At 39.4% G+C, this 27,186-nt stretch overlaps 1 protein-coding gene across 9 annotated transcripts in view; it reads right to left on the bottom strand.

The window, feature by feature from the left end:
* Positions 1 to 2,751: 2,751 nt before the first annotated feature.
* LOC109965756 (uncharacterized) overlaps positions 2,752 to 27,186 on the bottom strand; it is a 177,750-nt gene continuing 153,315 nt past the window's right edge. For 8 of the 9 annotated variants that reach the window (XM_020610048.1, XM_020610056.1, XM_020610051.1 and 5 more), the window contains 2 exons: positions 11,291 to 11,496; positions 2,752 to 4,952 (listed from right to left, as the gene is read on the bottom strand). In XM_020610048.1, coding sequence (XP_020465704.1) covers positions 4,766 to 4,952; positions 11,291 to 11,496 — 393 coding nt within the window. In that variant the 3' untranslated portion in view covers positions 2,752 to 4,765. The remainder of the gene's footprint in view (positions 4,953 to 11,290; positions 11,497 to 27,186) is intronic. The other variant, XM_020610049.1, reaches the window with a different exon arrangement.

Raw genomic sequence — 27,186 nt, 5'->3', positions numbered from 1 at the left:
GACAAAAGCAGTGGCATGTAGATCTGAATGTCATCTGCGTAAAAATGGAATTGAACATTATGTCTAGCTATAATTGTCGCCAGAGGTGCAATATATAAGGAGAAGAGTAAAGGGGCCAGGATTGAACCCTGAGGACTGCCTGAGCTGAGTGGTGCTGTATTAGAAACATAGTCATCATTAAGAACAAAAAAAGTTTTGTTGGTTAAGAAGGAAGTAAACCAGCGTAAGACCGTGCCTTTCAGCCCAACGGAATGTTCAAAATTAAAGAGTAAAATCTCATGGTCAACTGTATCAAACGCTGCAGATAAAAGAACTAAAAGAACAGGACATTTAGTGTCAAGAGCCGTGGGAATATTGTTATGGATCTTGAGTAGCGCTGACTCTGTACTATGGCGGGGCCTGAAGCCAGATTGAAACTTATCGGCGATGTCTAACAGATCTAAGTGTGACTGCAGCTGGGTGAAAACAAAAAAAGGAAGAAAGGAAATAGGATGAAAAGATAACAGCAGTGATGGATCAAGATTAGGTTTTTTGAGAAGCGGTTGGACTATCACGTTTTTAAGCGCAGTCAGGACCATACCCGTACCAAGACAGAGTTAATAAAAGTAACCAAGGAGGGGCCGAGAATATCAAAGACCTCCTTGGTGATTTTTGCAGGAAGTGGGTCCGGGGCGACGAATGGGATTTAAATGACCCATACATTCCTTTAATTGTAGCAAAGAGATCGGAGAAAAGGAGTCAAAAATGTGTGATGACTGCAATACTGGCAGTGTATAAGGTGAAGGCCCAGGAGTGATTTGCCTAAGGGCCCCAATCTTATCACTGAAGTAGCTCTGAAATTGATTGCAGAGAACAACAGAGCCGTCCATAGGCAAAGCCCCGACTGGGTTTATGACAGAGTGTATCGTTTTAAACTAAATTCTTGGGTTTCGGCTATTATTCGCTATATTCTTAGCCAAATACTGGGTCTTAGCCTTTTTTGCAGCCTCCTGATAGGCCCCGAGGCTGCTTCTCAGAATGTGTAATGAGGCGAGCAAGCCGTCTTTCTTCCTTAGACTTGTTCTATCCAACCAGCCTTTCAAATCCCCAGATTTTTTGCAAAAACAGAGAAGCAACAAATCCTCACGTTTAAGTAGCTGGACCCGGCTAACATTCAGTATTTTTACTTAAAGCTGCACCAAGCAATATTTTTATTTTAACAAAGGTTCAGCTATGTATATTGTGAAAGGGGCTGCTTGTAAAGATGAACCCACAGAACATGATCACAGAAAAAGTATTATAGTATCACAGCACCAAATGACACAAGTTAGCAAGTAGCTAGTGAACACAGTAACAGCTAAAGGTATTTTTGTCAGGAGCTGGTGGAGAACAAAACAGAGCAGAAAGGACTTTGAATGTTGGACATAATTCACAAAGTGAATGAAATACAAACACAATTCCAAATGAATGGTGATGTTCCTCTGCATCTGCATGACACAGGCAACTGTTTGTCAGTATGTTTGCCATATCAGCTACACTACTGGTCAAAAGTAACGTATATAAGGTGATAATATGTCAATGCTATGTTTGCAGTTTGCTGTACGCCCCAAGGTGGCCCAAAAATAAATGAATACAGCTGCTGATTCATTTTATGTTGATTGACTAAATGATTAATTGACTAATTGTTACTTTCTGTATTCTGCCTGCTACATTGTCTTATCATCTGCTTGTTTGACCCAATAATGAACACAGTGACAACAGCGGATCAGAACATAATGTGATAATGTGTTGATGGTGGTTGTGTGCTCAGATAATGGGCAGCTGTAGCTCAGGTGGTAGAGTATGTAGGCCATTAATTACAACAGTACCAGTCCAATCCCTGGCTCCTCTTGTCTATGTTACCAAGTATCCTTGAGTGAGACACTGCACCCCAGATTGTGCCAAGTTGAGTGGATATGGAAAAAACGTTTTGGACAAATAAGTGTTTTATAAAGAACATTATTTTTACAACATTAACCAGTAAATAGTAGGCTGCTGCTGTCAGAGAGGGAGGTAAGGACAGCTGAAGGTGTTGTGCTTGCCAGGATTTAGTGAGGCATTTGTCTTGCAGGATGGTCTTGTAACCTTTCAGTCTGCCATTTGCAGCGATGCCCTGTCGGTTGTTATAGATGTAAGAGAGCCCACTGGAGGAGTACCCCCCCCCGCCCATGTACCCACCTGCCAGTGTGCTGTACCATGTGGAGCCCCAGATGTAGCCAGCAGAATAATCCACACTCATACACTCATGAAAGTGTCCATCTGTCCCCACATGCACACATTAAGCCCCGGAACCATACAGGCATGGGGATGCTGGGATGCTTCTGCAATCCTGTTGTGGCATTTACCAGATACAGCAGTGCGAGATACTTCTGTACTTTCTCCATAGAAAGACTCGAGCTGAGGTGTTGCATAGCTGAGAGTTACTTGGCTGTGACTGGGAGGTGAAACGGAGAGGGACTGAGCAGGATAAGCCTGCAGAGTTGACTGCTAGCAGAGCAGAGCAGAGTGAGGGGGATCTTTTTATATTAGCTGTGCCTAAGGCACATGTAGATAATAGAAAAGCTCCTGCCTGGCAGGAGTGGCACCATCACGACATGCCTGCATCACAGCTGGTAATGTTTATCCAGTCAAAAAAAAAAACAGCTTTTTTATTTCAAGGTTTTCTCAGCAAATCTGAAAAACATTTTATATCTTATTTTTGATTAAAATACATAAACATGTAAACAGCAGATAGAGGCCTGCTTCAGTTTTTATTGATTCCACATGCAATCTAAAAACATCTGAGCATATACAACAGTGTCCTGCAGAACACATTCATAAAGCAGTATTTATTTACAGTACATTCATAGGCAACATTATGCATTAAGGTGGAGATCCTGTTAAAAAGTTGTATGTCTTTTGTGGCTACATCCAGTCCGAGAAAAAACCCTGATGATGTCATCAGGATCATTTAGAAGATGCCATCAGTGTTATCTTGGCTTGAGTTTTATGACAGAAAGGTTGCATTATAACCTGGGTGATATGAACATGTACTGAGCATAGTGTGTCTTAACAAAAAGATGCTAGTGGCTGCATTATGGGAAATGTAGGATCTAATATATTCGAGGCTTGACTCATACTAGTGAACCTGACTACTACACCAAAAGTGGACTGAATGATGATGTAGATAATGTGGTTTGATCGCCTGTGTTGCTGAAGTCCCATGGACTCGTTTATAATGCATAATTTTCCCAGTGACATATCTTCCATTAGCATCTTGAGTAAATGTAACCAACAGGAATGATAAAAAATGAATTTCCTGAAAAGCATGTTTATAAGACTGATGACTCTATATCTAAAAAAGTGCTAAAGTTGGCAGCAGGACTTGCTTGAGGTTCTTGAAGATGATGCACATGTCATTCGAGATGCTTCTTCAGTTCTCTCCCAGTTCTCTGAAGAAGCTTCTTGGATGAGAGGTGAAACATCTCCAAGAACTTCAAGCAAGTCCAGTTGCCAACTTTTGGAGCTACCGTGGCCTGGAGGACTGGGAATCTCCACAGACTTATGGTGATTCTATACTTTTCTTATTGTGAACAGAATTACTGACAAGTATTTTCTGTGTACCCAAAGCCTGGTATGTCTTCTCCTCTGTGCCGTAGAGCACTGCTGTTGTCCAGAAACTATTAAAAACACAGCAGATACACACACTGTTGCACTGTGTGACATCTTCCTTCATTAGCATGAACAGACATTGTATTTTAGTTTGACTCAATCCCACATACAATATTCTGCTGCCAAAAATGCTTACTAACGTACCAATTATTAATCTGTGGCTGAAAATAGTCCCCAAAGAAAAAACAGCAACTTATTCATGTCTGAGTAATGTTGTTCTCAGTGGAACCAATGAGCTTTGGAAGAGAAGTCAGAAAACACTGACAGACAGAATAGTGCACTGTTGGTTTCGTTCTTTTCATGGGCTTCATTGATAGTAAAAAAATAAAATAAATAAATAAACAAAGGAACCTTGAACCAAGTGTCCTGGTTCCCAATTTAGCTATACCATTTCTCATACTAGCCGCCATGTGCAGCTACGTCTAGTATGAACATTCTCTCACTAAAGAAATGTGCAATGCAGCACCACAAAATAAGCAGATCCTAATTTTTAGCTATTATATATGAAGATAATCTGCAGTCGACATGATGGTAATATAACAGAAGGGCTACTTGCGGGTTATGGTTTATGTTTTAAGAATCAATGTCGCACTGGGAAGCTTTACTCTCATTTCTGAAGCAGCAGCGGGACAGATGTAGCTCTCACCCCCGTCCTCATCACCACTTCACATGCTATTCAATTAGCAGAAGAAGCATGGGAGATGGAGCCATAATGGAGCTGATGAGATGCACAAGGACAGGTGACACTAATCAGAGCGGCGCCCCATTGTCTCTGTGTGGGCATCATTAAGGAAAGAGAGTGATTTCAGGCTTTATTTGTCTCTGAGCCTGAACACACTCAGGGAAGTTGCGTGCATTCTCTTCTCTATCATCAATTTGCAACATGTGAAAATATATTCACTGAATAAAGTGAGAGTGTAAGGGTTTGACATGGAGAAAAACATGAATATTTGACACCTCAAAAATAGGTTTGGTAAGATCTCTTAAATGCCCTGCTGATAAACTGAAACTGTGATATCTTAAATGGCTGTTAGACACATCTAATGCCAATAGGGTTTACTCTCACCTCATAATCTGTAAACTCTCTGTTACAGGTTTAGAACAAGCTGAGACATCCACTCTTTAACACATCCGTTTGACTGGGTGAGGGCGCAGCTGAAGTGGCCCCAGACCAATCCCAGCATCCCCGGCTTATTCTGTCCTCCTCAAAGCCTCTGGCCCGGACTGTGAAGGAGCTCTGCTCTGCCTGCCGGTACTGGCTGCTGAGGTAGCACGACAGACATCTGAGAAAACGCCAGGGAAGAACAAATATTAGGAGAGAACAGACTCGGGGCTCGAGGTCTGACTGCTTTATCCCACAAATTCACACATGGACCCATCCCAGATAACTTTGTTAGTGTAATAACATCTTGATCTTATTATTATGTCCATGCTTTGTCTTGACCTTTTCAAGTGTTTAGGAAGTGCAGATATTTTCTAAGTATGAAATATAATGTAGCATAAATGTTCAAACCATGAATTTTATTTATCTGTTGTACGTTTCTACGTTATATTAAACATTGTCTTCTCCCAAAAATATTTACATACGACTAATTTGCTTTGCCAGACGGTGGAGTGCACATGATAGCTTGTAGAATTCAGTTCATATTAAGTTCATTAGCAACCTTTTGTTCTTAAAGGAAATGTGAATTTCCTGTACTTAGCCCTGTCATGAAATACTTCAGAAAAATCATGGGGTAGGGTGGCTAAAAAAGGAACTCCGGGCATGGGTCAAATGTTTATTTATTTATTTTTGTATCTCAAGGCCTTTACGGTTAAGATAATTATTATCATAATCATTAGTGCAGCTTTGAGTCAAAGTACCAATTGTTTTTTGGGCTCCAGCTTGTCAAATGTGAGGATTAGATGCTTTTCACAGTTTAACGTGTTTTAATTCTGTTGGTAGGACAAGACAAGCGACTTAAACATATCACCTTGGGCTCTTAGAACATTAATCAATACATCATTTTAAAAATCACCAATGTCAGTCATTGTTTCTAGCCCTGCTTTTTCTATCTGGACTGACAGAATCATATGGAATGGTGTTTCCAAAGTTCACTCTCTACTTAGATGTATTTTTGGTCTCCATCATCTCCTGAGAAAAATATCTGGCACTTTAGCTACTAAATGCTCCCCTATGTTCACTAGAGTGTCTTTAAGCTTGTGTGTGCTGCTTTTCATTGGGTTTTTAGAGCTTTTTGCTCTTAAAAAAACTTGCCTACTGCTTTCTCATCCACTGTCAACTGTCGACATAAAAACACTAAGTAGAAAAGCTTAAAGAACTGTGTTAAGTTGCCTGAATGCTTTGTACATTTGAATAAAAACATCTTCCACTGGCAGTGATCAGTTTTCAGACATTTGTTCAATTTAATTCTTTTGAAATAATCCATTACCTTTTTTTTACTAATGCAATTTAGTTGTATAAGAACGTATTCCTAGGGGACTGCCAGGGTTCTTACAGTATACTATATTACTGTCTGGTGATTTGCCAAAAGGTTACAAGCACCTCTAAAAATTTCCACCTCCTGTGGGCAATGTTAAAGAAGTAATGAGCACATGTGCATATGTTTCGTTCCAAAAGACGTAGCTGTTTTATACACACAGGACACTAAACAAAAGCCATGAAACTATAAAATAACAATCAGGTATTTTGGTGTAGCCAGTGTACCCAGCTGCTACAGTCTCAATTCTTCATGTTGGTGCATACTAACTATCACAGCAATGAGTTCGTTATTCGGAGCTAATCACGGCAGCTTGGCTCCGAGGTGACTGGACGGCCTCATACTATATCATTTTCTACAATCAGTGGGCACTTAACACCAAGACAAACCCTTCAGTCCTACCTAGCAACTTGAGGGAAGAGAAGCCAAGTCTGGACCAGTGCTCATTATTTCCACCTGCACTTCTTCAACAGGTAATTCATTACATTTAATTCAACTGTTTTTTGTAGCTGTTTGGTACAAAGTAATACACTGGACAACAAACAAACAAAAAAATCCCTCTCCCTGATTGACTGAATGCATAACCTCAGTCCAAAGAGTAATTGTCTGCTGATGCTAATCAATGCCTTAGATCAGAATTGAAGCATTCTGCTTGTTTACAACATCTATCATTTGTTCTTATCAAGTGTGATCAGAGCAATTTTCCCTCCCTTAATATAGGTTTGATGGGACAAAGAAAAGCTCAATTCTCTGAGAATTGGAAAACACATTTCTTGTGCTCTGTGGTAACTAAACTGTCAACAGATAAGAGAGTCCATAGTATCAACTTGTGGGTAATTCATCTTACAATTTTGCTGGTGTGTTTTCCTTTGGAACAGCTTGGAAATATGGTTTGAGGCCTTTGCTCAGATGTCACAGCAAATGCTTCGTCCAAATGCTCACACAAAAGAAAATGTAAAGCAGAATGCAAAATGTGCATACTGCTCTCGTAATCCCTAAAATGTCATATGTGTAGTTGTTGCTTAAACACACACACACACACACACACACACACACACACATTTGTACCCTTGTGTAAACTAATATCTGCAAAAGGGTGACGAGCTACTCATCCTCAGGCAGCTCTGCAAACTGCTGCAGACAGTAGCGTGAGGTGAGAGAGCAGTGTAGGCCACTTTGTATCATGTCAGCGCTGGCGGTTAGACGCCATCTCCACAGTGTCCCTTGTCACCAATCACATCCTTTTAAACCACCCAGGGAGCTCGACACCCCCCTCACCAACACATACACACGCTCCCTCTCTTATCTGTCAATGCTGCTTAAATAATGTAATTAATGACTTAATTAACATTTCCATAATCTATTTTAATAAATCTGACACGGCATAATGAGACTTTCTAACCTCCAGGCGATGGCATATAAAAATTCACATTGCAGAGCTGCATGGTCAGGGCACTGTCTCAACTCTCGCCATGACAGTAAAGCGAGGAGAGGGCGCATATTGTGTGACATCCTTCCAAAAGGCAGTTCGAGCCTAGCAAATGTAATGTGACTTTGTGAATGTGTCCAGTAACAGAGCTGAAGTACAAAGCGGTGGGGGGCAGAAAAGATTCCTTTAGCGGTTCAAAGTGTTGAACGGAAGCTAGAGAGCAATGCACTAAGCTGGAATGGGAGGGATTCTTCAGAAGATGCCTGTGAGTAGACTGTGAGGAAGAGCAGTGAACAGTGCTGAGCTGAGCTCGAACACAATACAAAGAATTTTGTTGTGTTTCACACTTGAATCTAAAGCTGCTGTGCTCACTTTTCTTTTGCTTCTTCTACTGTCTAATGCTTTTATAATGGCGGGACAATTTACTCTCCTTTTGTAACTAAATAGAAAAAGAAGCAAATATTAATTACAATGAAGGTTGGTTGGTCACATATTCAATCTTTCTCTTACTGTCATCTGAGATTTACCAACCTGATCCTAAAGATCAGTACAATCCTTTTGTTACTGAACTTTACTGTGTGTTGCCCACTTCAGTCTGTTAGAGCTGCAGCGTTGTGGTCCTTAATGATAGCCTGTCAAGCTAATTAACGTGAATTCTATGAGCAACTTGACAACAGGCCAACATTAAATGTGTCTGTAGTTGGGCTAAAGATCATTTGTGAGGTAATTAGCTCCACTCTGTAGCACCACCGTCCAATCTGAATGAACTGAGTGTTTCTGTAATTCCAACATTTCCAACAGGAGTGAAAACTCATGTTCAAGTATCAAAAAGCTTATAAATTTAAAGTTGCAGAATGCATCTATTTTCAATTATTTTTTGTTGTAGAAATTAGGGCTGCACGATAAATCTTTTTGTGAGCGTGTCATTTAAAATACTATAGCTGTTATTTTTATGTGTCAGACATATCCATCCATCCATTATCTATACCGCTTATTCTTGAACAGGGTCGCAGGAGGGACTGGAGCCAATCCCAGCTGACAATGGGCAAGAGGTGAAAGGCGGGGTCCACCCTGGACAGGTCACCAGTCTATCACAAGGCTGACATATTTAACCAGCATTTAAATAAATAAATACACACTGTAGTTGAAGGACTAAAATCAAGATTAAAATCAAATATAAATATATATATATAAATGAAGACATGTCTTTTGTCAATGGTTTCCATGAAAAACTAAAATCAAAAGTGTGTTAGTCTGCCCCTGAGAGCCCTGTCTGTAGCACTCAAGTCCATCGGCTCCTAATGGAGGTTGTAAATCAGGTCGCAAATATGTAGTTTCATTAAAAGGAAAGAGGCTCAATGATTTTTTTTACTTTACAGGATTAATTCACATTTGGTTTTGGTCTTTTGCTGACAAAACGTTGTACCTACATTGCCCACCATGCAAACGAGCTGCCGATGTCCTAGTAGCCTCAAGCAGAGATGTGGAGCTGGTAAACCTGCTTCTAACTCCACACCCCCAGATTCTTCTCCGTTTTCAAACCTGTAGCTGCTGACAGTGACTCAAGTAACTTCACTTGAGGCAATTTCACACAGATTTCACAGAGCTCCCTCTGGAGTCAGAAAAGGCTTGATACAGCTTTTTTCAAATAGGCTCTAGTATGCCCCAAGATCTAAAAACAGACTTTGAAGTGGAAAATCAGTGAAGTTTCTCTTAAACAAAAACAGAAGGGTAAGTTAAAAAGCATTGCACTAATTAACAAAATGACCATTGCATTACGTCTCATGCAACTAACATACATATTTAACCCAAATCTCCTGTAATTGCCCATTTTCACAAAAGAAAGTGACTATAATACTTAATTGCTTTACAGCAAACTAAACTCTTTGCAGCCATGGCAACTGACAACAGAAACATAGTCTCGCTCACAGGGAGGACATCAAAATGCCTTGGCCCCCGTGCCATTAAACGGGTTTTACTGCACTGTTACCATTTCAGTGTAAATCAGTGTAAACATGAGTACTCAGCATGGGTCCAACACAACAAAAGGTCATTCTAAACTGTTTACTTGTTTATCTTTGTTATAGAGATGAACAGGCTGTTGTGGGTGAGAGACAGGGGGACTAGTCCTCATGAGGGTTTCCACCCTGGGGCTGAGGAGTGACTGAGATTCACCCTGACAGGGGGCAGCAGGATGCTGGCACATCTCAGGGAGCATGAAGGGGCACAGGCCTGTGAGGCCCACCGCTGCTAATAAGGGCACCCGCCGACCTTCCCACTGTATCATTAATAATGTAAGTAAACCTGTTTAGTACAATGGAATGCCTCCTGTGTCACGGGGTGCAAGTTAAGCAGATGGACGTGTGTACACTATATAAGGACTGTTTCTGTTCCACGTCCCTAATCTGTGGCATGGTTCCACTGCACTCATTTAAGATTTGGGCTTTGAAGCTTTAAAAAAGACCCATAAATTAGGTATGCAATAATAAGTTATTTTGAATGATTCATATACTTTAGGGCAGTGTTTGTATTTTCAGATTAAAACTGTTAGCATGACAATGTGTTCTGAAGCTCTTTCAACTCAAACAAGGAGCAAATACCTGCAGCCAAGATCTGCCAGGAATGTAGCTCGTCTGAAGAAGCTGAATGTGTTGTAAACAAACCAATTTCCTGTCATAAAATTACAGCTCATTACTAGCGTGGATAAGCGCTACCAGAAAATAATGATGCAGAAGCACATTCCCGGTGCAACCATATTTATTAATTACCAGTTGACTAGCCGCATGCCTTGCAAAGACAGTTAATGGGGGAAAAGAAGTTACGAGCCTTGTTGAGTTAATTACAAACAATCTCTTATTTTAGTTAAGACAAATATTGGAGGAAGGAGAGATGTAGAACACAAAGTTTTAATTTAGCTACCGGCACGAAAAGCAGTTAAGGGTGACTGGAGGGTTATATCGCTTGTGCTATTACAAAGTCACATTTTACAATGAGCTTCATTAAGCAAAGAAACTTGTCTAGATCTCTGAATTTATTTGATTAAGATCAGCCAGTAAAGTCACTTTAAAAACGTGATTTTATTTTCAAAAACACTATTAAAACTATGTTTTCTCAAATGTAATTCTAAGTAATCCAGGTGGTGCTTTTCAGTAATGTGCAGCCTGGTTGAGTTACTACTTAGGCACTTACAGATTTCATAACCTGTATCTGTAATCTGACTACAATATTCACCATATGTTGCTTTCTAATCACAGAGTAGATATTGTTTATGCCAGGAATTGAATGCATTATTTACAAGTTAGATGTTAATAAAAGCACTATTCATTTACTAATGGTTTACAGAACCGCAGGCATCGTTCCAATTAGCAATATCAAAATGGGAAAGAAGACTAAGTGAAAACAAGAGGGCGGAGGGTGTCGGGAGGTCAGACAACAACATGTTTTCAGAGATGATTATTTGGGCGATGCAGACACTCACTGCGTCTTGTTTTGAAACTCACATAAAAATGAAATGTTACTTAAAAACACTGTTTGCATTTGGGAGATGAGAACACATCCAAGACTAGGATACAACCATAGTGAAAAGACCATCATCATCATATTAGTTGTTAATATTCAGACTGTGGCATGCCATATAAAGTTCAGACCAAGGGCACTCTAAAAAGTACAGACGTGAGGGTTAATAAACACAAATTAAAACTGAAATACTCACTTGATCAGCAGGATCTCTGTCAGAAAGCCAAACAAGGCTGCTGCCACTTTAAAGGTGTTGGGTGGGGGAGGATTGGTGAAGGCAGTCATCATGTAGTGAACAACATAAGGAACCAGACCCAGCAAAACAAACGCAGTGATCAGCACCAGCCATGTCTGCCACTGGAAGCTAACCGATCGCCACGGAGAACTCCTCTGGAGCTGGTACTGAAAGACAAGAGACAAAAACGACATGCAAGTCTGTCCTTATCACTCCATACACTCACACTGTTGTGTCTTACAACTGAACACACTTTGGTGATTCCTTCACTTTTTATGAAGCATCATCATCAGCTCAGATTTTCACAAAATGAATAACATTCCCATCAGCCTTAGCCATTTGATGCTAATTAGTAACTGTTAGCATGATAACATGCTAAACCAAGATGGCAAATCATTAAAATTACTAAACATCCATAGCCTATATTAAAACTGTCATTCTGAGAAGGTTAGCCTGCTGACATTAGCATTTGGCCCAAAGCATTGCTAAACCAAAGCACAGCATGGCTGTAGACTTTAAAACACACTGAGGTCTAGATCAGTGACATGATGAAATGTGATCCAGGAAATCCAATTTGAGTACAAATCTGTACACTTTAAACACATTTACTAGTCAGAGTCCTGCACAGATCCAATTTTGCAAACCTGCACCTAGAAAGCTCCACATCGGACCTGACTTGTTACCTGAAGTTATTTCTCAATGAAATCTGGACCCAACCTGACCCATTAACATAAAATCTGACTCGTACCTGTACTCATAATTATAATAAACTAAGCTATACTAAGCTATACAAGTGCTTGAGAGTTGGGTTCTTGGAAAAGTGTCTGTCATTTTTGCAGGTGCAGGACTCTGGATGATATGTTGTGTTTTGTTGTGGTAAAGGTCGGCAGAGGTTCAGTTTTTCTGGATGGCCGTGAGTTTTTATTGTCTGGCCTGTGCTTTTTCCACTCAGCATATTTAACCGTACCAGTGGGCTTTAGTCAACAGGATGGTTTGCATTTTGCCCATGAAATCACTGGATGTGCATTTTTTATGATAGGTCAGGGTTGGAGTTTAGGGGCCCTGAAGATTTAAGACAGCATGGCCTGATACCCCTCTCTGGGGTCAGTGATGGGTCAAGCATCATTTAACTTGAATATGGAGTTCACTCATTATTTGGCACTTTTAATAACTAGCAACTATGGTGACCTGCCATGTTTGACACAAACCAGTGTTGTTGTCAAGTCACAGTTTCTAACAGTATAGTGTACAGTGAGTTACAGAGTAAACAAACACCTACTGTTGGAAACAACCTCACACCAGTTATTATTATTATTTTACCTCAAACTTGACACTTCAAAAATGGTACACAACAGCTGAACAGAAACATTTCAACCCCCTGACCTCAACACATGCACAGACAGACATACACACATAAAAACACTGAAGCAGTCATCAAGCCAGCATGCAAACAGTGCCTTAAATCCTCGCCAGATATCGCCTTGCTCTGGAGACAAACCAAACCACTTGAACAGTGTTTGATTAGTGTCTGGAATTCATCTGCAAATGCACACTTGCCTTGTCCTCTTTCATGACTGCTATTCATTAATTAGATTCTTTGTGCAACTGAGCTATCCTCAGTGTTTAAGGTTACATCAGGCCCCAGTAAGTGGCTGCCTGATAACAGCATGCATCCATCTTCATTACTCAGCCCTCTCTGTCTAGGCTTGCTCCTCCACTAGTGAGCTATGTCAGTAGGTTCAAAAGAACTTGTGCATTTCATTGCATTCAGATCCTTTTTCCTGCTTTGAGTTTAGTTGCTGTGATTAAATGACTGGGGTGTGGTTACCTCTCATATCAGGTTCTTATGTGGTGATGTGTCTTTCACAAGGTGAAGAAGTGGTACGGCAAATGACAAGCAATCACCTTTTTGTGTTTTTAAATTACAAACTGTGTTGAGGGCACTTTAGGGTTTGTCAGATAAACATTACAGACAAGTCATTTGTAAATCCTGTAATAACATCCGTCCTGTCCTTCTGAACCATTTGGGTTTGATCCTTTACAGCCATGCATGTTGCTAAAACGTCTTCTTTCTAAATTTACCTGGTTTTTAAATGAAAACATTTTAAACATCCTAGAGCTGCAGATCCCAGCCAGGTGATTACATTGAAAGAAAGTCCCATTTGGGACATAGCAACTAATAATATGAAATTAGATTTCTGTCAAATTAAATATTAAATTAATCATATATATAAATGAGCAGGTAATGATGAGTTTATCTTTTTTTTTCCACTTGGTTTTAAAATGCAACCCAGTTTCTTCTACAGTATGTTTCTACAAGGTTTCCCCCCCCGAGAAATAGGAAAATAAAAGTAAGTTCATTCCATCTTTTCTGCCAAAAAAAGCTCAGACATACAGATAAATGTCTTCACAAACCAAAACCTGTTTTCCATTTTAGAGAAAATATCAATAGACTCATCTCCCAAGGTAGCAACAGAGCAAATGTGTTGCCACACAGTGAAGGCTTTCTTTTGTTATTTAGGAAAGGAAACCTAATAACACAGGCTTTTAAAGGGGGAATAAATGTGTTGGTCAGTCCTTAAGGTTTGGGAGACTGAAAGCAATTGAACATGCTTTAGTGACAATCCTGAAAGGGCGTGTTTAAATGAAGCTGTTAGCGTCACATCCATCAGCGAGATCTCAGCTTTTAGTCATTTCAAGGCCGAGCCAGTTTGAATCAAGCTAAAAGCAGCTCAATAGGTTTATTGTATTCCCTGAGCCAAATTAATTATCTGTGAAGAATTCAAGTAAAGCAACCACGAGGACACAGACTCGTCACATCTGTCTTGTCTCCATGTGACTGCATGGAATGTAAGCAGGTTTTTAGTATTTTAGAGGCTAGTAGTTGAGACAAAAAAGGAGACACAAGGGTCCAGCTCTTCCCTGAAGGAACCATGATTAAAGACACTCCATAAGGATATGTATCACCAGCCGGGCAGACATACCTGGCCCTTTTTTGTAAGAAACCCTGTCTCTTCAGAAATTACATTCGCTCCGCACACAATCTTAAATTCAAATAACACGTGGTAATCCAAACACTAGATTAAGGTGCAAGCCATAACTTCAAAAGTCAAAACTCCATACATTACCACTGGTTAGAAATCGCAGTGTGTTAATTACATCCTGATGTTTTATGACTATGACCTTTAAACACTATACCGATCAATCAGTACAAGAGGGAGGCAGTCTATTGGGAATATTTAGATCCACACATTCTGAAAGTAGGGCACTATTTATCCAAGCACAATCATTATTAATAGTCGGACAGTCAGCCCAAATACATTTTCTGCATATTTTCCACATTACCACCTTTCCCTAGTACGAGCACAACCACTGCCTCATACACATGTCCAGCAGCGAGACAATTCATTCAGGGCTGCGGCAGTGTTACAGCAAAGGGGACAAAGGGACAAGTGCAATATTATCTTCATAAAGTCACGGTCAGATGTGTTTGATCCGTCATTTAAATGACTGCAACACAAATTCAAATTCAAAGGTGCTTTGTTGGCATGAAAGTTTCACTAAACTACTGTATGTTGCCAAAGCATCAAAACACAGTTTTGTACAGTACAGTATTTACATAACTGGATGATTCAAAAGAAGAGAAACAAAACAGCATTTAGATTGATATGTATTACAGTACCTTATATCGCGTGTGTATGCTGTGTGCTCTGTGTGTGTCTCTTCACTGTCCTGCCAGGTTGTGGAATACTGGTACATTCTAAGCAACCAGATTTAGCCTGTCTCTGTTTCCTAGGAGAATATTTAACTTTGAGAGGTAATTTAGCTCTTTGAAACCTGAAATTACAGAGAACTTTTCAAAATAAATGTTCCTTATTTCATAGATTTTTATTGCACTTTATTTTTAAGTGTATCTCTGTCTCAACATCACCTGTCAAACAAGATTCTGCTGGATGTTGGGCAACACACACAGAGCAGTGCAAATTCAGTGCAGGACTACAAAAATGGGTCAGTACTTCAGTATTTTATGCTTTTGAAGCATGTCAACACCAGGTAAAGAGGACAATAGAATATCCTGAAGTGTTGACGCATCAACCCGCAATGATGCGCATCAGTTTGCCACCGTTGTGCGTTGCCCTTTAGCCTAGATTCTGCTATAGAATTATCCAGGACCAGCTCCTATGTATTGGATGTGCCATTGTCATTGGAAATACTGCTAGATTAATACTTTAGGGAGTAAACTAGTTATAAAGACATGCTTACATTAGCAGCTTTGCTTGGTGCAAAGACATTGTTTATTCCATTCTTTTTGCTATTTTGCTCTCACGTTTTTGTTTAGGAAAGGTCACTCCCCGACTCTTGAGTGTGAGAGACTGGCCATGGCTGTAAGCTACACTGCTAAGAAATGTTTACATTTTAACTATTACTATATATGCATCCAACTAAACTTGAATTGTACATGTCTGTCATAAGTAAAAACTGCTGCTAAATTACTTACCAACCACGTACCAGGTAGCCTATAGCTGTTGTAGGAGAGATCTGGATTTATTTTCCTAAACTGGCTCCGCACTTAGTAACCTTTAACTGGCTATTATTGGTATATTGACAAACTTTAGTTAGATCATCTCATTTCAGCTGCCACACAAATTAACTGTGTAATGTTGAAATGCCAAGCAGCTCCTGAGACTGCCTCCTGTGTACATGCTGCTTGTTTGCTAACAACAGGGATGAAGTTTGCACCAGACTGGAAAGTCTATTAACTTATTGAGATTAAAAGGCTGATGCCTTAGCTCCTGCCCGCCCCTCCATGGTCCCTTCCCCCGGCCGGCACTACACCTCCAAAGGAGAAAGGTGATTGATGAGAGCCATCAGGCAGCTTGGAATCTCTTCTCTCATTAGACTCCTTATGCATCTAAGCTGTTTCAACACAGACTGGGAGAGCAGGGCTGGGGGAAGGGAGTGAAGTGTTGTCCGTGCTCTAACTTTTTAGAAGACAAGTACTGGCACTTAAATATTTAGCTTGTACATTAATCTCTGGGAAATTAATTTGCCATTATACTTTCTCCCTCAGTAAAAAAAAAAGACTTTTTTAAAACAGAAAACTGCAGTTTTCCCTCCCTACTTCATGCTCAGTGAGCGTTCTCTCTTTTCACTCACTCATGGGATTTGTTGGAAATTAATGTCCCTGAGGGAGAGGGGTTTGGACAGTCAGGGTGGATCCTATCATTGACCACTGAGGCTTTCTTAAAGAGGGTTAGCTGGAATGGTGAAAAGGAAAAATGTTACATATGGATGTCCCTAACGCATAAAGGCTCAATCACATTACTGCAAGTGCAGCACATTATTATGTACTAATTGGCAAAAGATAGTAGCATTACTTTAATGTGCTGCTAAATGTATTGCTGCAGTCCAAGCGGGGCCCATTCACTTCAGATAAATAACCTCATTGTAACAAAGACAACAACCAAGACAAATAGTAAGAATCAATGTCCTCTATGGAAACAGTTTGTGATGCAGCTGACTACTTTTATGTCATACGTTTTGTGAGTCAGCTGAAAAGTTTCTGAGACAGTACTTTTGGTGCAATATACAAAGAAAACAATGCAGTGTAAACCAGGAATAATCACAGCTAAAATGAAACAAAAGCTTTTAAATAAGTTGTGACACCAGAAGGCTATCCTTATTATTTTTGGGGGTTATTTTAAATTTCATTCATGACCAGTACGTTCACACCACAGGTAATGTTAGCAGCTCTGACTTTCACATTTATTGAATCTGGGGACTTGTGCATTTAATCAGCACTTGTTACCGAGGATATTCCACGACTGTCCAGTCCTTTAAGCTTCTTCTCCTGCAGTGTTAAAACTGAGCCATACTGTTTGAGAATATGAGCCACAGGCATTGAGTGACTTGCCCAGGTATGTATGCAAGGCATCCCAACAGGGTTATGTTACACTGAAATAACATTCAGAGGCCAGAGTACCCAGAGAGAACCCACGCAGGCACAGGGAGAACATGTAAACTCCACACAGAAAGGTGTCGGGTTGGCCAGGGCTCGAACTCAGAACCGTCTTGCTCGTCAAACTACTGCAATGAACATGGACACATCCAAACATCACTTGCGCCAATACATCTTGAGCAGATGCTGTGGATTCTCAAAATAGCGCCAATGGGAGTTAAGGTTATGTTTATAAGCTGATAAAACCTGTCAGTACTAATTGTCGGATTTGTTTTGATAGTAATTAATGTATTTTAAGTAGTAAATCTGCCCCTGTTATTGTAAACAGTATATGTGCCGTGTGAGGACGGAAAGCTTGATAAGTGCACCAACTTGGCAAATGGTCAACTGTGGCTTTGTGGCTACTTGTAGGGAAGTGTATGACAGTTTGAGAGGATGTGCATGAATGTATGTGAGTGGGAAAGACAGAGAATGCATTGTGTGAAACACTTTGTGTGTCAGAGAGAGAGGAAGAGGGAGTGGGGTTTTGGTCATCTGCCATCGGATAAGATATCCTGACAAGGCAATCAGAAAGAAACAAATTCTGCAGCCACACGGGTTCAACTCTGTCGTTCTTCACCCTGATGAGCTTTTGAAAAATGGAGTGCAATTGAAATTGGTTTTGTATGAGAGGCTTCAGATCTGTCTCATGTCAGGATTATTGCCACCTGTCTTCATTGGCTGCAAAGGTCTATTAATTAATCTGCCTCTCCTTCTTAGTGGCCAGAGAGGAAGGGGTGAAAGGAGCACTTCCTTCCCTCATCAGCACTGGTGCCACACTGTTCCAAACAAATACACGTCTAATTTAAGGTACGACTGCTGTGATGTTAAGCAACATCTCCAATCAGCATCATTAAAAAACTACATCATGTAATTCCTGTCTAATTTATGAGCAAAGCTCTTTAATTAAATGTTTCATTTAATGTAGTTAATGAAAGTCCTGGGAAATTTGAATTGAGGGACATTGATATCTCTGTGATCAGTGAAGCTACACATATAGCTCTTTGGCAGTTCACTTCAGACTGATCATGCTGGTCTCTTAGAGCACTTAGTAACAAATATTAACAAAAACAATTCTATCACAAAAATATATGCAACAGAGGGCGCTCCCCAATAAAGCATGTCAGCTGATATCTGTAAATGTAAGTGGAAGCCTACAGTATTGATTAAGTGCACATGGATGAACTAATATGCCACTGAATACCCATGCCAAGCTTATCAGAGTAAAAGTGTTATTACACTACCATCAGCTGTGATGCTATAAATGAGCAGGAAGAACCAGATTTACTACTGTCGGTCAGGATACTGCATGACCAGAGGCAGGGGAAAACCAGTTCAGTGGACTCCTTTTCTTTGTTGCCCAGCCACAGTCCTACAGGAACCTGCCATTGGCCTCAGCCCTGCAAAATGTCAAGCTGATCAAGTGTTAGCTGGGATTGTCTGCTGCAGAGTGTCTGCACCTGTGCATTCCTCTAAGTGCTGAGATCCCAGCGACTCTTGAAGTGAAGTTTGAACCTGGCCTGCTGTTTGTAGATCAGGCATACCCAGACTTGCCTGGCTGAGAGCAGCTTGTATTGTACACACACTCCTGTCACTCTCTGCTGTTCCTTTGGAATGTAAACCACCACTGTCATTGTGATATACTGGGGCACTACTGTTTTTGTTGCGGTGCAGGTGCAGATTGGGGTGCACAACTAAAATGCTACACCAAGTTATAGTGTGCAAATGATTCAGTAGAGCAACAGCTGCTTGGACTTAAGTGCATGCACAGTAAAGTTTTCTTTTCCTTTACAAGTCTGAACAAAGAAAATCATCAGATAATGTTCATTACATATTTCCCCTCTGAACGCATGCCACAGTACCCTTAATGAACAGCACTTCTACATATGTTTGATTAAAGTAAAAATGAGCTACTGTTTCTTCAAGGACATCTTTTCATGTGAAGAATACTTTTTCATTTAGCAGATGCTTATATGCAGAACGCAGTGTTGCTGCCGCCCACAGGTATAATCAACCAGAAAATTAATAATCATTCTGCAGAACTACAATAAATCATTATGCTTTGGACAATTAATAATGGAGGTGAAGCTTGGGATGTCTGATTACAATAGTTACGATGCATATCATCAAGACTCAAATTTAACATTTCACAATGGAATTTCAGACATCGGTGCACATTACTGATGTTTAAATTTGGCATTAGGGCGGGTCAGCGGGCTTGAGGAATGGTTTGTATCACCACCTACAACTCGAACCAAACTGCTATTACAAAAATTGCAGTGTGGAGTAAGAACAGGTGTGACTAGTGATTAAAGATGAAACGTAAAAATAATACATTGCAGCACATTCTGTAAGTATAAATACTGTACATTAAGTTTAACCAAGTTGACTACTACTATATATCCTTGACTGGAAACTTTTAAAACTGAAAATGCTAACAGCAAACCTATCAGTTTTTTTCTGTTTTACCAGATTAATGGAAAGTTAAAAAGTCTGTTTGAGGTTAAACACAGTTTTACAGTGAACAAACTTAATTCATATGTTCATGCATGTATGAACAGTTATTCTATTAGCACAAGTTTAATGCAGGAGATTAATCAGTTCAGTGGCTGGTGTGATCCTACTTGATTTTAGTGCTGCATTTCATTAAGCAGACTATGAGATGTCTGCTGCATGTTGTTTTATGATATCTATACCACATGTTTATGATATGATACCACATGTCTTCCCTGGGAGTACAACTTTTCTCTGTTTGCATCAGTTATATGGCAACAAAGCCAATGTAACAATGTTTGCAGATGACACTGTCATTTCTAAATCATCAGCTAACAGAATGCAATAAAAATGAATGAAAAAAAAATAGAATGCTAAAGAATTCATTAAATTCAATTTCAAATGGAGTAACCAAAAACAATTTAGTTTTTAGTGTGTCTAAAACTAGACTGGCTGTAGCAAATCCAAACTCTAGTTCAATTCTAATCATATAAAACAGAATCATTTAGGGTGTGGCATGTGGTGTGAATGATAGAACAAGTGTTTGTGTGTGGTCAAACAGATAATACAATAATCAAATTACAGCATCAGCACTGTCAAAATATTTTACACAATTACAAATGTAGCCAAATACTGTGAGTACATTAGTTAAAACAAACTGAGCTTATAGTTAAGATTCATTTTAATTTAGTTTGACTTGGACCTCTTAAAGGGTAAAGTTTATTTCCAAAGAAGACATTATGACTGTGATGGTCTTGTCTCCTTTATTCTTTGACAAAACAATCACAGAAATGCTAACTGACTACTAACAAACCAGCTGCCAGTATCACCTGTAAATGAACCTTAGCTGGACATTTGAATATATTACCCAAAATGTTATAGGCTTTCATCCTATTTTTTACAGTACCATCATAAAGCGTGTACACACTGCAAGGCTAACTGACACTGGCTCCACTCGGTTTTGACATCCAGCTTTCAAGAGCCAAAGAAGAAACAGGGGTCCAATACCTGAGCAGGGTAGTCAGCTCAGTGAGTGGACATAAACTTCCTGCACCTGACATGTGGTGGGAAGAGGATTAGTTAAACACACTCAGCCTTGGCTGACTCACAGTTTGTGGAATCGCAAAGTAATCTCGAGGCACATTCACTTAGGAGGCAGCTTGATGATCCCAGGCCAGTGATTTATTCATCTTAGGCACGTTGTGGGGCTGTAAGAATTTGTCAAGTTAGAATCCTAATTAAAACTGTTAATCACAGATTCCTGTTTGTTCAGCACTCGAGTGAAATGAAAAATGTGATCAAATTATTCATTGCTCCCTTTCAGACAGGTAAGCCAGCATAGCCCTGAGCATGAATGTACCGCAAAAGTATGTTCAAAGACTTATGAAGACTTTACACCCTGACTTTTTTAATTTATTTGATATACACAGAAATCATAACTTCCAATATAGCAACAATTTAACCACCTGATAAGTTTGGATTTATCTATTTAGTACGTAGATCAACATAAGGTGAGACATTTAAAAAATGGGCTCCAGGCAAAGGAAAGTGAAGCCTGTAGCTACATAACACAAAGCTAAAGTAAGTGAGGGAAGAATGATTTATTCTCTCAATCCTAATATTTCATATTGCTCACATATATTTTGATTCATTCAGTCTAATGGAATCTCATCCTAAAAGTTACAACACTGTTGTCACACTGTCAATAAATCATGATATTGTCAAGACTTTGTCAGCACAAGCAGCAGTCAGAAAAATTATAAAGATGTCAGAATAAGTAAATCATTTCAGAATCTTTTTTTTTGCCTAGCCCTGACCTAGATATGTGCAGCAGTCCTAATCAAACCAACACACAGCCCTCAAGGCTGGAGGAAAACCCCTGTATTATATTAGTTAAAGGGGTGGGGGGGAGCCAGGGAGCATCAGGCAGTCCCAAAAAGGGTTGAGAAACACAAATGGTATCGCACCTGCTGTGAGGACTCTATTAAAAACAACGTGGACACCAGCAGGCAGCCAATCTAAAGACTACAAGCGGGCCCCTTTGATGTAGAGAAACAGCCCAAAAACAACTTCAGAAATAAATGAAATACTGCATGAGACAAACTGGCTAAAAGAACGGACACAGTTCCTTGATTACATGTTTTCAGAATACTGGTTAATTTTATTCCAGTCTTAAATAAATATTTGAGTTATGGTTCCAAAGGTTTGTGATGCTCATGTGCAGCTGTCAAACAAAGGCTGTACTAAGAACTGTCCATCAGTATAATTTACTGACACAGCTGGGACAACGGAAAGCTCTACTTTAAACTCAGAGCTGGGCATCAAAATAAGATGGTGAAAGGTAGACCCTGAGTAATGAATTCTGCCAGCTGATATCAGCTTATATAGCTTAATTAATCTTTTAGGGGGGCTTGGGGCAAAAATAAGCTGCTCACACCCTAAAATAACCATTACCTAAGACTCTTTGCTATGTGTTTTCTATGCTAGAGTACTATAAGGCCTGCATGATTATTTGGTTAAGCACAAAATGTAAAAATATGCAACATATTTGCACAAAACCAAATGAATAAAAATTTTAAAATTAGATTTTGGCATAGGGGCCTCATCAAAACAGGACCACAAGAACAGGTATTATACCATAATATTCCAATTAGCCCTTATCATATTAAGAGATATTGTGTTTTAATGGTGCATTAATACAAGTTCATATTAAATTTCATATTAAAGTCGCATTAATTAGTTGACACACAATAAGTCTGATGCCTTTACAGTTCTAGGGCAAAGAGTAGCTGGTTGCAGACAACAAGATGGCGGACTGGCGACCTCGGCTGGAAGTTTGAACTTCCAGGACATATTTGAAAATCAAAATATTTAGCTTGCATGAGCAAAATTGAACTTTGTACACATTGTAACATTTCAGACTTTGCAAGATTTTTGTTAAATAGTACTTGCTACTTATTCAGCCTAATTACAAACAGTGTGCTTGGAGTAAGAGGCACAATATTGTCCTAGGCCAAACATGAAGAGGAGACCTAGACCAAAAGCTAAGAGTTTACTAAACTTATGGCATTACAGTTTAATCAGAGACTTTAGCTGCACTCCAGCTCACCCAGACAGATCAAGGATTTGTGTAAAAAGATCCAAAGCAGTGTCTATACACTGTATACATATAACAATAGCTAATTACAGCTGAATTGAAATTATTTCACTGGCTAGTTTTGCAAAGAAGAATTCAAGAATTGTCTGGAGTGAAGGAAAAATAAAACTAATGAGCAAGTCTTTTATTTTTGAAAACAGCTGACTCCCTGTAGCACAGCCTTTTCTGCTGCAAACCTGCTCGTGCTCTTACAGATCTACAAAGCTCTCATCATCACCTGAAAAACACATACACACAATAATTTGTTTGCACAATGTGAAATATCTTACATATTTACTTTGAAGAGTGAATCTCTTACCATTGCAATTCAATAATAACACAGCCTCAGAAATGCACATAACATAATGTAATTTTTGATCTCTTAGCCTGAAGCTGAATGCTACAAACTTCGACAAGTTACACTAAACGTTCAACTTAAAAATCGTTAACCTTTGAGGCCACTTGCAAAGCGTGGACACCTCAACATACATTCATTTTACACCCAGTTGAAGTCACTGTCACAAATTGTCATCTTAATTTTAATTTTATATATAACGCTAATTTACACACTGTGAAAACACTGGGAAGGCAGGAACAAATGTAACATCAGGTTACAGTCGCCAATACAAAATTTAATTTGAATTCATTTTCCACAACTTTTCATCACTTTTAGTGTTGTTGAATTAGCTTTAATTCGGGGACTCTTGCATGTTTTGTTTGTAATAAAACTATCGCTAATGTAGCCAATATGCTAATAAAAAGCTAAAAGAATTATTAATAGCTACTACATGCCATCTTCTCACCAGCTCTCATCCAGTTATGTTACCACTATAAAGTGTGTGACAAGGTATAACCATGTTTAGGATTTAAGAACAGTGAATAAAAATTAATTTTGATTACCCCGCAATGGATCAACAGGTTTATAGTCCGTCTCTTTCTTCTGTGTATTATTAAAGCAGTGTAGCCACTCTACAACAGCCCAACTTCCAGCTGAGGCCATAGAAGTAACAAAAACTGTTTTTATGGTAAAAACTGAAAACAGTTTAGTTTTCAGCTGTAACATGTGCTGGTGTATCCTGGTCACAATTCTTTATTAATAACCACATTTAATGGATTCATATAAATATTTTTAGCAAAAATCAAATAATACAGTACATCCTTATCTAATTTATAAAACTCAAATACAGATATCACACTTGCCCCAAATATTGAGTAAAATTCCAGCAAAACTTTCTACAGAATTTTTTAAGATGCTATCATTGTGGTAGTAGGTGGTGTATAGAAATGACATGCGTTTGACCAGTTTGGCCATCCTTTCACCACCATCAGATGGAGAAAATGGTGCTAGCTAACAGAGCGAATGTCTTTTATACAGGTATGGACAAGGGATTTAACTGTCATATTTGTGACAAAACATACGCTGCATTGATTTCAGGCAGCAAGATGGTACAAGGACCTGTCCAGCCATCTGGGGCTTTAAATCCCAGCCGGCAATCAGTTGAAGGCGGGGTACACCCTGGACAGGTCACCAATCCGTCGCAGGGCTAACACATAGACGAACAACCACACATGCACACGCACTCCTATGGGCAATTTAGAGACACCAATCAACCTAAGCTGCATGTCTTTGGACTGTGGGAGGAAGCCGGAGTACCCGGAGAGAACCCACGCAAGCACGGAGAGAACATGCAAAGTCTACACAGAAAGGTCCCGGGTGGGGCCCGAACCCAGAACCTTCTTGCTGTGAGGCACATTGGCAACTGAGTCTATATTTTTATTCAACTAAAATTTGCCTTGCTTTTAACGTGTGCGTGATTTTAACACATTTACATGTTGCTAATGTGATGTATTCATTGTGAATTGGGACAAAAACTGTGCATACATTTTTTTACAGCTTTCATTTCTTATAGGATGTTAAATGCTACTTCATCTGATAGGTAGCACTTAGCGTATACAGTCCAATATTCATCTAAACCTACATACAACAGCTGTTTAATTTAAATATGCTTGGTTGGTATTTTGCTGTAATGGTACAGTAGCTGATGTGAGTTGATTAAAGGGGTGGTTTACACCCATGAAATATATTACTGCAGTTTCAAATAACAAGTAGGAGCAGTTACAAAGAACAGAAAAGTGTGTAAATGTTTAACACTGTGTAAAGATTAGGGTATAATGATTGCTAATAAATCAAATGAACAGCTGCAGGCAAATACAATTACTAAAGTTATTTCTTTAAGTTGTGTGATTTTTATTTGCGCCTGAGATCACAATGCGTTACACAATGTGTGTAGGCACTGAGCGTGTTTAGATCTACACACATATAAATACTCCCTGTATTTACATAACCTTTAAATCATTTGGTTGGATTGGACCGGTGACAACAGTCAAACCACAAATTGCCACATCAAGATCGTACTCCAAGCAAACATCTTACCAAGCCACTGGAAATTCTCCAGGGACTCCACTTCAGGGATGGTGGGGGGGTAAAACTCTGAATGATTGGCCGTGATCATGGAATCACTACCTCATCACCACCATTTATAATGAAAGCAAACATATACAATCTGAGACCCGAGGGGCCTGATCCTCCCCAGGAGGTGTCTGTGATAAGAGTGAATGTTTACACTATGCCAGCGCGCAGGTTAATGTCTGTGATGCCAGAGGAGTTTTTGTTCTCTATCAACACAGGGTAAAAGCTATTCCACTGAAATGTAAAAGTATTAAAAAAAGGCTAGATTGGCATATCTAGGGTAAGTCACCTAGGCCGTAGTTTACAGCATATACTGTAGACATCCTGAAGTGCAGGGAGATGTGAAACTAAATGCAGTGACTTCATGATTATTGATGTCATTATGCAGGGCCCTACCTTCACCTTAGTCTCACAAGATACTTCTTTGGCTTGTTATCAACTTTTTGACTCCAACACTTACAGAGTTCTAATCTGAATAATGAAAAGGGTTAAAAACTAAAGCCTTAATGAACATAGGAAGCTATCTCTTAAAAGGAAAATATTTGTTATGTAACAAATGTTGAGGACCGCACTGGCTCTGTAGAGACTCTATATTATTCTTCAGTTTCTAAAATCTATTTGTATTGTTCTGAGCCAAAATGTTAAGACTGTGATTCAAAATCATGTTTGAATAAATAAGATTATACACAAACATGATAACGAATATGTCATCTTCATTCACTGATGATAAGGTAAGAAGAATCAAGAAATGGATTATAGTTATCTATAAAATATACTGTACATAACACATTATACTCAGTTGGCAGTTTATTACCATCATGAAAATGTTCAGTTTTTGTTCAAACTGTTGTAGTGACTGGGCGGTATGGTGGAGCAGTGGTTACTGCTGTTGTGTCACATCACAAAATCTCTGGTTCAAACCCCAGCCAACCCACTACCATTCTGTGCAGAGCTTGCATGCTCCCTCCCTATGCCTGCATGTGATCCTCCTCAGAATAAGGAGTACAGATAATGGATGGTGTAGATTCAACTGTATAGTGATTCTGGAGCCTTTAGTTTGTGCTGCTTTTACACTGGTTTTTTTTGATACGGATAGAATGATTGCCTTTCACTGCATTAAATTTAACTGGGTGTACCTAATAAACTGCCAAGTGAGTGTATATTTCAACATAATTTTTTGGTTTCTGCATTCTAGACTAACAATTATTAAAACATTAATTTCTGCATCCTAACACAATCAGAAAGATAATGTGTCAGTCACAGGTGTACTATTTACCATCATGGAGCTCAATGTCATTCTAAACCTACAACCCCAAATCAGAAGTAGTTGGGATGGTGTGTAAAATCTAAAATAAAACTGAAACTGAAGTGATTTGTAAACTATCTGTGTCCTGTGTTACACTGAAAACAATACAACAGCACATTATTTGATGTGATACCTCATCAATTTTATTCTTTGTTCAAATAAACACTTCAATTCTGATGCCTCAACACATTCCAAAAAGGCATTACGGCTGCATTTCAGGGCCAGTGATGAGGTGAAACAATGAAATGATGATTCCATGTGAAACCGGTGATGTCAGCAAGTGACTGAATCATGATTTGGTACAAAAGTGGCATTGAAGAAAGGCTGAGCCCTTTAGGAGCAAAGATGGGCCAAGGACCGCCCTGCCTGCTGTCCCAAACCGTCCCCAGTAGAGAATGTGTGGCGCATTTTGAAATGTAAATTGCATCAACAAAGACCCAGGACTGTTGTGCAC

This window comes from Monopterus albus, unplaced genomic scaffold (assembly GCF_001952655.1).
Source record: "Monopterus albus unplaced genomic scaffold, M_albus_1.0 scaffold103.1, whole genome shotgun sequence".
Taxonomy (NCBI): domain Eukaryota; kingdom Metazoa; phylum Chordata; class Actinopteri; order Synbranchiformes; family Synbranchidae; genus Monopterus; species Monopterus albus.
Note: the sequence above shows the minus strand (reverse complement) of the source record. Positions and strands in the feature narration are given on the sequence as shown.